This window comes from Silene latifolia, chromosome X (assembly GCF_048544455.1).
Source record: "Silene latifolia isolate original U9 population chromosome X, ASM4854445v1, whole genome shotgun sequence".
Classification (NCBI taxonomy): domain Eukaryota; kingdom Viridiplantae; phylum Streptophyta; class Magnoliopsida; order Caryophyllales; family Caryophyllaceae; genus Silene; species Silene latifolia.
Genome location: NC_133537.1, coordinates 339,369 through 351,227, shown reverse-complemented (window position 1 = coordinate 351,227; position 11,859 = coordinate 339,369). Strand labels below are relative to the sequence as shown.

The window sequence follows — 11,859 nt, the reverse complement described above, 5'->3', positions numbered from 1 at the left end:
ATATGTCATTGGAGCTTCAATAATATTGAGGTCTAGTTATCAAATCATACTAGATTCTTTTTTCTTTTTTTTTACGCACGAGTCATGAAATAATCTCAACACGAAATATAGATAAGAACAATGCATTATCTTCTTTTTGAACTTTGTCATTCGACTTACACGATTGCTAAACCAAATTCAATCATCTAATTTTGAATGTAACTCCAAGTTAGCGTGAGGCTCTTGAAATCGATTAATTAATAGCCTTATTATTTTTGTACAATCAACCTAAACTAAAATGATCTAAATAGAAATGACTAATTCTCAAAACTAAAACCATGTCTAATAAACCAACCTCAAATTTAAATCATTGACATGTACACCTCAAGTGAAGAGATGATGTGCCTATGCAAAACAACTTAAAGAAATGACTAATCCTCAAAACTAATCTACTTTTTCTATTTTAACCATTATTTACCTTTTGATTAAAGTACTCTTCAAATATGAATAAAAACGTAAATAACCAAACGAGGCAACTATCAAGATAGGAGGAACAATGGTAATGTCCAAAAACAAATTAGTACGGAGTATGTCCTAACCCGATAGCCCAGTGGAGTAGCACTTTATTTATTTTTTGATAAGTTAAAGAAAACTAGATTGATCATTTAGGATATGATCAACTTATTTCATCCTTTCGCATGAGCGAGGTAATTAGTTGAAGTCATCGACTTTCAAACCACCTCAAAAGAGTTGGACACGAGTGTCCAACAGAGGCCATAAAGTCAACAACTTTATTGGTTTCACGAAAGTAATATTTAGTTACCATTTTTTCAAAGAAATTCAAGTCTAGATTCACATCGATAATGCTTGAAATTTTTCACGAAATTTGCCAAATATTAAGAATTGCGTTGATAATATACGAATTAGCTCCTCACGAATTAAAGCATGTGCCATGAAAATTAATACGAGCTATGATTTTGCAAAAGAGTTAGTGACACTGCTTTTTCTTCATTGACTTTGTGAATGAAAAAAAATAACTTTTCTTTGTTGAAGGAGACCATTTTTGTTTACAAAATTTTAAGACGGTCTTTTAAGTTTTTTTTTTTTTTTAGGAATTTCACTTAGTTATTGAGAGACTATTATTTCGCACTCCTTTATGTGATTTTGTGACACTTAAATTGTTAATTGCGAGTTGTGATGTAAAATGCTAGAAGTATTTTAATTTCATTCCTATTTTATACTTATGTATCCTTTTATCTTTAGTTAATATTCGTATTGTTGGACCGTCTCCTAAATGAGTTTCTTACTTAAAAGAATATTCAATTACATACAAAGCGTACTAACATGTTGATATTTGTAATCTAAGGTTTCACTTATGCTTATCTCTTGGATAACTATAAATACAATTTTACATCCTTGTTAATATGATTATGCAACATATTGATTCTCATTGGGTTGTATTTATCATTACCCTTAAAACTTAAAAGAAAGTATATGCAAGTAAATTTATAGCATATCATTCACACGAAAATAATAAATTTATAACGTAACATTATTAATATATATAGGCTGCCGTAAATAAGATTTCCTCACATGCTATATTAATTAATTAATGTAAACCCATGAACGGAGTACATTTTTTTTCTTGGATATTGAATAAGTGTCACTAATGAACACTAGAACTAGGACAACATCTACAAACGAAGTCCTCACAATAGAAAGCATTCCCTGAAAAACCAAAATCTTGGCATTTCTCAACACATTCCTTTTGTGTTTGACATGGTACTGTGGCCTTGCACGTAGAGTGGTCGCCTTGAACTTGACGGCCTAAAAAAATAAGACCATCGAAATCAGATTAAACAATAAAAAAAGGGTTAAAAATATTGTACGTAACATAAACTAAATAATTATGTAGATCAGTAATTATTCTCTTTGTCTCAATCATTTGTTTGCTATTTTTTTTCTTTGTGATGCGTATTTTAACCAAAGACAAACAAATGGTTGAGACAGAGAGGGTATTTTTTTTTGAGATAGTTTTAGTAGGGTTAAGGATATATTATAAGGTCATATATTTCTTTTAACAAATAAAAGAACAAATGAAGTAAGCGTATGCGTATCATAAAGGATAAAGCGTTCCCATAACTCCTTTTCTATGAACTAAAGTAAAAAATAATTATGTTGGAGTCGGGTTTGGAAAACACAAAAAAACATACTCAAGTATTGTAACTTATTTCATAGATACTCGTTAGAAAAAATCGATAAAGATATTATTAAAGGAAAATCACCTGTACATTGGTTAACAAGAACCAATGAGACAAACAACAAAGCCATCAATGCAAGTCTTGAAGATGCCATTGAAGTATTGGACAAAAGAATTATTTGAGGGTTGTGAGTGCTCGTTGTTTGATCTTTGAGAATATCAAACCTTGCGGGTATTTATAGGAAGAATATCAAACCTTACGGGTATGTAATTAAGATGTAATCAAATCAAATCAAATCAAATCAAATACCCCCTCCCTTTTTTTATATATGACGTTTTGTATTTACGAGTTAAACTTTTGACTTTAATATTTACAAAAATATTTTTGTTAAAAAAATATAAAAATGGTACCATTAATTCCTTACGGAAAACTCTTTCATATGAGTATACATATCATAATATTTAGTCTTATATTTTAAGAGATATTGAAGAGAAAAAAAAGTGTCTCAAAATATGAGAAAGTCATATATAAAAAAACAGAGGGAGTATATTTCAATGAATTATACACTTTCTTACTATAATAAATGATTATAATATAATCTTTGAGAATTTACCATAATTTGATGTTTAAAATATTATTACAAGAGTGTTTAGAAGATTATGTGCGTATAAATTATAAATTATTCTTTACCAAAAAAAAAATATAAATTGTTAAAATATATATACTACGTACAAGATTAGCTCATGCAAACAGATTCCACAATTTAATGCTTGTCAATTTGCTATTTTTATTAACTTAAATAAATATATTGCCTAATATATTTTTATTTTTTAATAGCAAAACGTTATATTTTTACCAGTTAAGATAACTTATTTATGTAATTAATGTTTTTTTTTAGGGCGGTAAAGATCCTACTGCTTAATCCTCAAGACTCGAACACGAGACATCTGGTTAATTAAATTAGAACAATCTCTTGCCAATTGATCTAAGTATTAATGTTAATTTTAATTATGTGTTGTTAGGAAATATAATTAAAGTGTATCATAAGAGATCTCTCACATTGAGAAGGAGACATACCCCATACAATGCAAATTTTTTTTTTTTTGCAGCTACAATAATGAAATAATAAAATACTATTTGTATGGAATATATAGGTCTCACGATAAATTTACTACAAGATGTCTTTAATAAGATTTGTCGTATAAAATCACAATGACAAATTATGTAAGTAGTTACTATATGTCATGCAAATTAGAGTTGATCAAAAGCGGTCTTGGGCCTGACACGGGTTGGACCCAGCTGCTAAAAAAGTGTCCGACGGGAGCGGGCCGGCCCGCGGGCCTGACTGAAATCAAATACAGAAATTAGTGTTTTTATTAAAACACAAGTTTGTTATCGCTACATCCCACTAAAACTTAATAATTGTCTTTAAAAGCTTACCCTTAAGAAAGTATATTAATTTTCAAATGATAAGTTTACTAGATTTTGGAAAAAACACAAGTTTGACAGTGTTCTACTATAAAATCAAAAGTTCATTTTTGCATTGGTCTTTTTGCGGCATTGTTAGCGGTTACATACACTCTCGTGTAATAAATACTTAAACGGTGCTATATCTATACGACAATCCCGTTAGCATGTCCATTCTCGAAGAATCTTGAGGGTTTTTGAGAACTTTGGGGTTACTTTTAATAGCGGGCCGCCCATGGGCAATTTTGTTTAGTCCAAGCCCGTCCATTTATTTTAGCGAGCCTAGTTTTCTTGTTCGTTACCCGTTTAATTTTATTTTTCTTGTTCAAGCCCGCTATTTAGCGGGCCGAACAAGCTGGGCTGAACGGACTGGGCCGAATGGGCCGACCCGCACTTGATCAGCTCTAATGCAAATACAAAGTATGCCTTGATTAAGGGCATATGATATATATAAAAACCGATAACACTTTTAGAATACTTTTGCGTGACTTTCAAGATGCTACTTTGACCGTGTTTGTTCTTAATCACCTATTCAAGTGTATACTATTGACTCTCAAGTCGTTATCCACTCAATCTCAATCACATTCATTTACATATATGGGTATTGGGTCAATTATCTAAACACTTAACCTAACTCATTTTAAAATTTCTACAATTTAACCGAACCTGTTAAAGCCATTTATTTTTCATTGATAAATATATTTTTGACCAACTTAATCAACATGACTTAACCAAAAATGACCAGTGACATATCTGCAGGGCCGTCTCGGGATTTTGGGGACCCATGTGCGAATGTTAAATATGGGGCCCTATAAAACATTTTAAGAAACAAATTTTTTAAAAATAAGGCAAAAAAAGGTCATAAATGTAACTGCCAAGTCTTGAACCCAAGATCTAGTGATTAGCAACTTAATTGCTATCCACCAAGACACTATCTTTCATTAAATATTTAGTGTACTATATTTATTTATTCTTACATTTACTATGATTTGTAGCCCAAAAATTTGGGGGCCCTGTGCAGCCGCACGGCCCGCACGGGCCCAAAGACGGCCCTGCATATCTCACAAGTATTTCTTTAACAAGTTACCTAGATTTCTATCAATATGGCACAATTATGAGTTTATGACCCATCATGTCGTGTTCATCTCAATAAACCACAACTCTAACTGAACTCAATTAATTTTTTTATTGTATCCGTATTAGCCCATCTACTTTTACTTAATTGAATTATAACGTCTTAACTCAAACCCGTTTACTTCATATCCGATTCGTATCTTGTTTTTAAGCCCGACCAACAATTTTGACGAGCTTAGCCGCGGTTTGCAAAAAGTGGAATTACTCCGCAACTTGGTAGGAGTTGACTACAGAGTAGTAAACATCAGACAGATATAAAAACGTGACTATAAATACATTACCCAACAATTTCGTCTCTCTTCAAAGTTCAAACATCTCAACCTTCTCGGTAAGACCTTCTCACCTTAGAATCTTAGTTCATCATATCGCATTTTAATTTATTGATTCTTAAATTCTTTGATTTTGCTTTATGAATTCATATTATTACTGTTAGAATCATCGATTAGGTTTTTGTATCAATTGTTTATTCATCAATGTTAATGATAATTCCCAAAATTTCGTGTTTATCTGCAGGTTTTGGGTTAGAATTAAGTTTTTGTTGATTGATTGATTAATTGATCATCGCATCGCATTTTGATTTATTTTGATTTTGCTTTATGCATTCATGTTACTGCTAGGATTGTCGATTAGGTTTGTATCAATTGTCTATCGATCTATTCAAATGATCTTCCGAAATTTCGTGTTTATTTGCAGGTTTTGTGCTAGAATTAGATTTTGTTGATTAATTTATTGATATTTTTTAACGATCTTATTTTGTGTTTCTTTGCAGGCTCTGTGTTAGAATTAGGGTTTGGTTGATTAATTGATTTATTGATTTATAGAATTAGGGAAATCTATATAGATTTAGGTGTATAGAAAGTTAGAAATTACAATGTTAGAGCAGCTGCTGATATTTACTAGAGGAGGGTTGATTCTCTGGACATGTAAGGAGCTTGGAAATGCTCTTAAAGGATCGCCAATTGATACTTTGATTAGGTCCTGTTTGTTGGAGGAACGGTCCGGGTTGGCATCATTTAATTACGATGTTCCAGGAGCGAATTACTCGCTTAAATGGACGTTTCACAATGAGCTTGGCATTGTGTTTGTGGCTGTATATCAGAAGATTCTTCATCTGCTCTATGTGGATGATTTGCTGTCCATGGTTAAGCGTGAGTTTTCGGCAGTTTATGATCCTTGTAGGATGGATTATAGTGACTTTGACGATGTTTATAGGCAACTTAGGTTGGAGGCTGAGGCTAGAGCTGAGGAGGTTAAGAAATCGTCTAAGTTGGGAGCGAGAAATGTTGGTAAGAAGCAAGATCAGGTGCAAAAGGCAAAGTATAATCAGGATGGTAAGAGAAACGGTGGCGGAGATTTGAAGAGCGATGGTGGGGATGGTGATTTAGGGAAAGGGAATGTGTTGGGAAATGGTCATGTAAATGGGGGTATCTATGTTAAGGGTGTGAAATCAAAGGGTGGTGTAAACCAAAAGGAGAATTTGGGCTCTGATAATGGAGCTTTTGATGTAAATAAGCTGAAAAATTTACGGTCTAAAGGTGTAAAGAAGAATGATACTGTTGCTGATACTAAGGGTTCCAAGGCTGAGCCCAATAAAAAGGTTACTAAGAAGAATAGAGTTTGGGGTGAAGCAAATGCACCGGCTAAACTGGACTATACGGATCCTGTTGCTGAAAACGGAGATAAACAAGTGAACATTATGCCAGTCGAAGAAGGTGAGAGTATGATGGACCAAGAAGAGGTCTTCAGTAGTGACAGTGAAGATGAAGAAGATGCGCAAGCTGGAAGTGACACTAAGGTGCAGACGAAGTCCAAAGGGTGGCTTCCTTCTATGTTTCGGGGGTATGTTTCTCAAATTTTATTGCTTGGAATTGTGTGTGTTCACTTAAGCTGTTGGCGACCTGCTTCCTAGAAGTTAGATTGGTGTCATAACTGTTTCGGTATTCTTTCAATCTAGATTAAATATAGGCGTAGCTGCAAAGGTTATTTCGTTGACAACGAATGCGTAATCTGAGATTGTTTTTCTCTAAAGAAGATGCTTTTCTGAAGCAATTTAGACGGAGTGCTACCTTTTATTATTCTCAGAATCTTGAGATACAGTACCTAATGTCAAAGCCTCTGCAATTGTTGGATTCCATTTAACAATAAAGAAAAAAGATTCTGAGATCCGTTTATCACAATAAATGCCTATCTATTTTCATGGTTTTTCAACCTTTACAAAATTTCTGTTCTCTTTTATCTGACCAATCATGAATAATTTCAGCTTCGTAGGTAAGGCCAATCTGGAGAGGACTGATCTTGAGCCGGCTCTGAAAGCCCTGAAGGACAGGCTAATGACCAAGAATGTGGTATGTTTATGTGATAATTTTGCCGTTCATTATATTAATGTCTTCGTGTTTGCATTTGTTTACCATTTAATCATGTGCATTCTGGTGAGGAGTTGAGTTTTCATGACTCATTATCATTTATCAATGGAGTCCATTTGCATTTTATTGTGTTACCTTTTCTGTGAAACTCAGCCTATGTACATTTTGACCACTTTTAGTCATTATTATCACCTATTTGTCATGAATTTCTCTTTGCATTTTAGTTGAGCTAGTACCAAGACTAAGTCATATTGGTTTGTAGAGCTTGTTTGAATTCAAAAAGGAATGTTTTATGAAAGTAAGGTTTTAAGTTGTAGACTATTGGAACCCTTTAAATTCACCAGTGAAGGCAACAGTTCATCACTTGAGACTATATTATTTCATCTGGCTCTTCCTGTGGTGTTTGCAGGCTGAGGAGATTGCTGAGAAGCTGTGTGAATCAGTCTCAACGAGCCTTGAAGGCAAAAAGCTGGCTTCATTTACCAGGATATCGTCAACTGTGCAGGTATTGACGCCATTTTTTCTCTTTTAAGCTATATGTCCACTTTTATTTCCATATTTCCAATGGAGACAAAGACTCATTACCCTTTTGTTCTGGTCTTTTGGATTATGATAGAATAATCTAAATGGCTCACTAAAGTGGCCGCGCTTTTTTCTCTTGTGAAGTAGCAGTCCTGCGATGCTATTCTCAACGTAATTTTCATGTTGGGTCATTTAGAAACGGCCTCTTTGTGTTGCTAACACAAGGGTAAGGCTACGCACATCCGACCCCCTTACCTCGCAATTGGCGGGAGCCATTGAGATTGGGTAATGTTGCTGATGTTGTTGTATGTGTCCACTGTTGTATATAATGAATATCTGTGTTTTTATTTGACAGACCGCAATGGAAGATGCCCTTGTTCGCATCCTTACTCCCAAACGTTCCATTGACATCCTTAGGGATGTTCATGCTGCCAAGGAACAGGGGAAGCCATACGTGGTTGTGTTTGTGGGTGTCAATGGAGTTGGAAAGTCCACCAACTTGGCAAAGGTGAGCTAAGATTAGGTGATCTGTATCTTTGTGATATTTTTCGAACTCACGTCATAACATTTGCTCAATTATCTTTTATAGGTTGCATACTGGTTGCTGCAGCACAAAGTTAGTGTCATGATGGCTGCCTGTGATACTTTCCGGTCTGGAGCTGTTGAGCAGCTGCGAACCCATGCATCAAGACTACAGGTTAGACATTTAGCTTAAGTTGCAATGATTGTGAAACTATTAAATTCCAGGAAACTAAAATTTTGACATGGCATGAACAGATTCCTATTTTCGAGAAAGGTTATGAAAAAGATCCCGCTATTGTTGCAAAGGAAGCAATCCTAGAGGCCTCCCGCAATGGTTCTGATGTAGTTCTTGTCGACACAGCTGGCCGGATGCAGGTTTATCATCCGTTCTAACTTTGTACTTTTTCTACTATCATGCGCTTTTAAATTTGATACAGGTCATATGGGTTTGTCTTGTGCTTCTGAAGTGAATTCGGACCATCTGATTTAACGACCGGTCACTCTGGCGTATACTCTTCATTTAGCTTACTATCTAAAACTGATTACAGGATAATGAACCTTTGATGCGTGCGCTTTCAAAGCTCATTTACCTCAACACTCCAGATCTTGTCCTTTTCGTTGGGGAAGCTCTTGTTGGCAATGATGCCGTGGATCAACTTTCAAAATTCAATCAGGTTTGTGCTCCGTCAGCATATCCCTGTAGGCACTTTTTAAGACCTAATAATCAGTTCTATTGGGTAACCATTAATCTATTTCATTTCTTCAGAAACTTGCTGATCTTTCCCCCTCACCTTTCCCAAGATTGATCGATGGGATCCTCCTCACCAAGTTTGACACTATTGATGATAAGGTAGGCTTTTGCTGCAACAGTCTCAAATATATTTCTCCGCTGTTTATGTTTTCAGTGTAGACATTCCCGTGTAATCATAATTGCCGGCAATGAGCTTTGCATGACTTGGTTTCACATGTATGTATGTAACCCAAATCATTATGCATCCCTCATTTAAGTATATGATTAATGGGTTGGTCTACCTAGTGTCTCGCAGGAGTATACGATTTTGTGAAATGTTGGAGCTTGTCTGGGTACTTGCATTTGATAGCACCTTGCTAATATGGTTTTAAATCAAAGTCATAAGCATGACACGGAATTGCGACTGTTTTTTAGTTATTGTTTTGCTTACTACGCTTGCTAATTCATTATTTGGTTCCTGAAATATCTGCAGGTAGGAGCAGCGTTGTCGATGGTTTACATATCAGGGGCTCCTGTCATGTTTGTCGGATGTGGACAGTCATATACAGACTTGAAGAAACTCAATGTGAAATCTATTGTGAAGACACTCCTCAAGTAGAGTTCTTTGGGCCCAAACGCGACTATCGAGATGTCCAACACTGGCTTATTCTGTGTTAAGCTCCCACAGTACTCTCTCACTTCTTGCAGACTTGTAAAAAGTTGGCTGTGTAATTTCCTGTCAAAAGTTTTAAAACTCGCTTGTACTCCGTAGTTCATAAACTTTTTCTCTGTACTCACGATTCCGTGGTTCTTTTCTGATTGGTTTGGATAGCAAATATGTAAACCCTTTTCTTTGTTCTCACAATTCCGCTAGCGTTTGAAAATTTCGAAATTCTTAGTTAAAATTTTCTAAGTTTTTTTCGCGGTTTACCTTATAGAGTACTTCCAGTTCGCCTTTGCTGCCTTCCTGACTCCGCCATTGTAATTTTAGTCGAACTGCTTTCTTTGTGCTTATATTAAAACACGAAAGAAGCACGTCGTAAAATACCTCAATTACTCTTTTAATTTTACTCGACTGGTGTGAACCTTTTTCGATATAAAAACAATAAATTGATTCGTTTGGGAAAAATATCATGTTTACTGGAGTACCATGTAATCCGTTCAAGGTCAAAAGGTTTAACAACAAACTATTATGAATGATTACGTTACTATTACGTCTATTAGACTAATTAAATAAACTAAGAAATTTCTAACGTGTAAATTCCTTCAAAGTTCAATAGACTAGAAATTTACTTCTTTTTGATAAAAATAAGTCTTCATCTGCCTTAAAAGTCGTTTTCCACGAAAGTGATCACTACTCCTTTACCATAAAAAAGTGAAACATATGAATTTTAGTCACAAAAAGAGGCCAGAGGGCGGAAAGTAATATGAACCATTTATGTCGAGTATGGATCTTTTCCGTTTCTCTCTCAATTTCTTTTCATTCTTACTAATAAAACATTTAAATCATTTTCCAATTTTCTAACTTATCAATTAATTGACCTTAGCTTCCCGTTCTTCAAAAAAAAAAAAAAATAGAAATGAAAGAAAATAGAGTGATGAGCATGCAAGGATCTTAGGTTTAAGTCTTACCAAAAGTCTGGGTATAACATACTACACACACCAAAGATATTGGTTACAAGTTCCTTCGTCATCCAGAAAAAAATGGAAATGAGAAAATGGATATGATCCAAATAACTACTGTATTTTCCCTTACACAAAATCTCATTGAAGACGGGCGATATCCGTCACAAGCTTGTGACAGATACCGTTTCCTCTCATAAAATGCCCATTGAGAGGTGAGTGAGAAGCACATAGGGGTGTCCCCACCTTGTCCCCTCTTCCTTTTTGTGAGAAGTCACAAGCTTGTAACGGAATTAACCCATCACAAGCAAGACTAGTTATTTACCTTATACGGTGCTCACAAATAAATTATTGTCAAAACCACGTAGTTTGACCATTTGTTATTTTTATTTTCATTTTTATTTTTAATTCCAGTCTTGAGTTCCAACACAAGGTCAAACAAGTACTCCATTTGCTTGAAGGTCGATAATTTTTGAGTTTTTTTGCACGTTTTCATAGTAGGCGTGTTGCGTATACATTTTTTTTTGTTCTTTTAAATAGTTTGCACTTTGCACCGTATAATCAATTTTCCGCGATCTATGGAACCAGCTCTTTCGCCATTTTATTTGATTGAAAATGCTACTAATATAAGTAGGAAATATAATTGTTGGGATTTTAATTAAAAATGTGTGTAGTTTCCTAAATAAATGACAAACATCTATAAAACGTGGTGCATACAACACACGATATGCCGAATTGCCAACTAAACTTGGCAAACATATCACCAGGTCTCGCTTCACACGGTCTATTATGCCTGAAGGCTTTTGACGGATTTTATGTGACCATTTTTATGGTAAGATGTGACCATTTCTAACTGGTTAGTTGGTTACCATTTAAAAATGGTCACATCTTACCATAAAAATTGTCACATAAGATTCGTCTGAAGTTTTCCGACGGAATAGGCCATCTAAAATGAGAATTCGTGTAAACAAATTGGCTCATGTCGGATTTATGTTCGTTTAATTTCACATATAAATAGGTCTTATTCAGGATATCGTCAATCTAATTCATTATCAAGTCGTCCATCAAAGTGAGTCATCATCAAGTAATAGCCTCATGAGTCAACTTGGGTTTGGTTGGGACAAAAACTATTATTACTGGTTATCGGCGTGACCTCAATTAGGCCGAATCAATTTCCATTTACAATTTTTTGGACTAATCATGCAGGAATTTGGTTGATATGATCAACGTTCGATCCTACAATAAATTTTACGATACTAATAATCCCCGCCTCTTTGACGAATGTACGTAATATTCAATCTTCATGCTCACTCTATCC

The 11,859-nt window shown here is 34.6% G+C and overlaps 1 protein-coding gene across 1 annotated transcript; it reads left to right on the top strand.

Moving 5' to 3' along the window:
* Positions 1–5,020: 5,020 nt before the first annotated feature.
* On the top strand, positions 5,021–9,836 carry LOC141622098 (uncharacterized). The gene is made up of 10 exons (XM_074438148.1): positions 5,021–5,109; positions 5,551–6,620; positions 7,042–7,126; positions 7,554–7,649; positions 8,022–8,174; positions 8,256–8,363; positions 8,444–8,563; positions 8,737–8,862; positions 8,955–9,038; positions 9,412–9,836. Exons 2-10 carry the CDS (start codon positions 5,653–5,655, stop codon positions 9,535–9,537), a joined length of 1,866 nt encoding a protein of 621 aa, XP_074294249.1. The 5' UTR covers positions 5,021–5,109; positions 5,551–5,652; the 3' UTR covers positions 9,538–9,836.
* Positions 9,837–11,859: the final 2,023 nt, after the last annotated feature.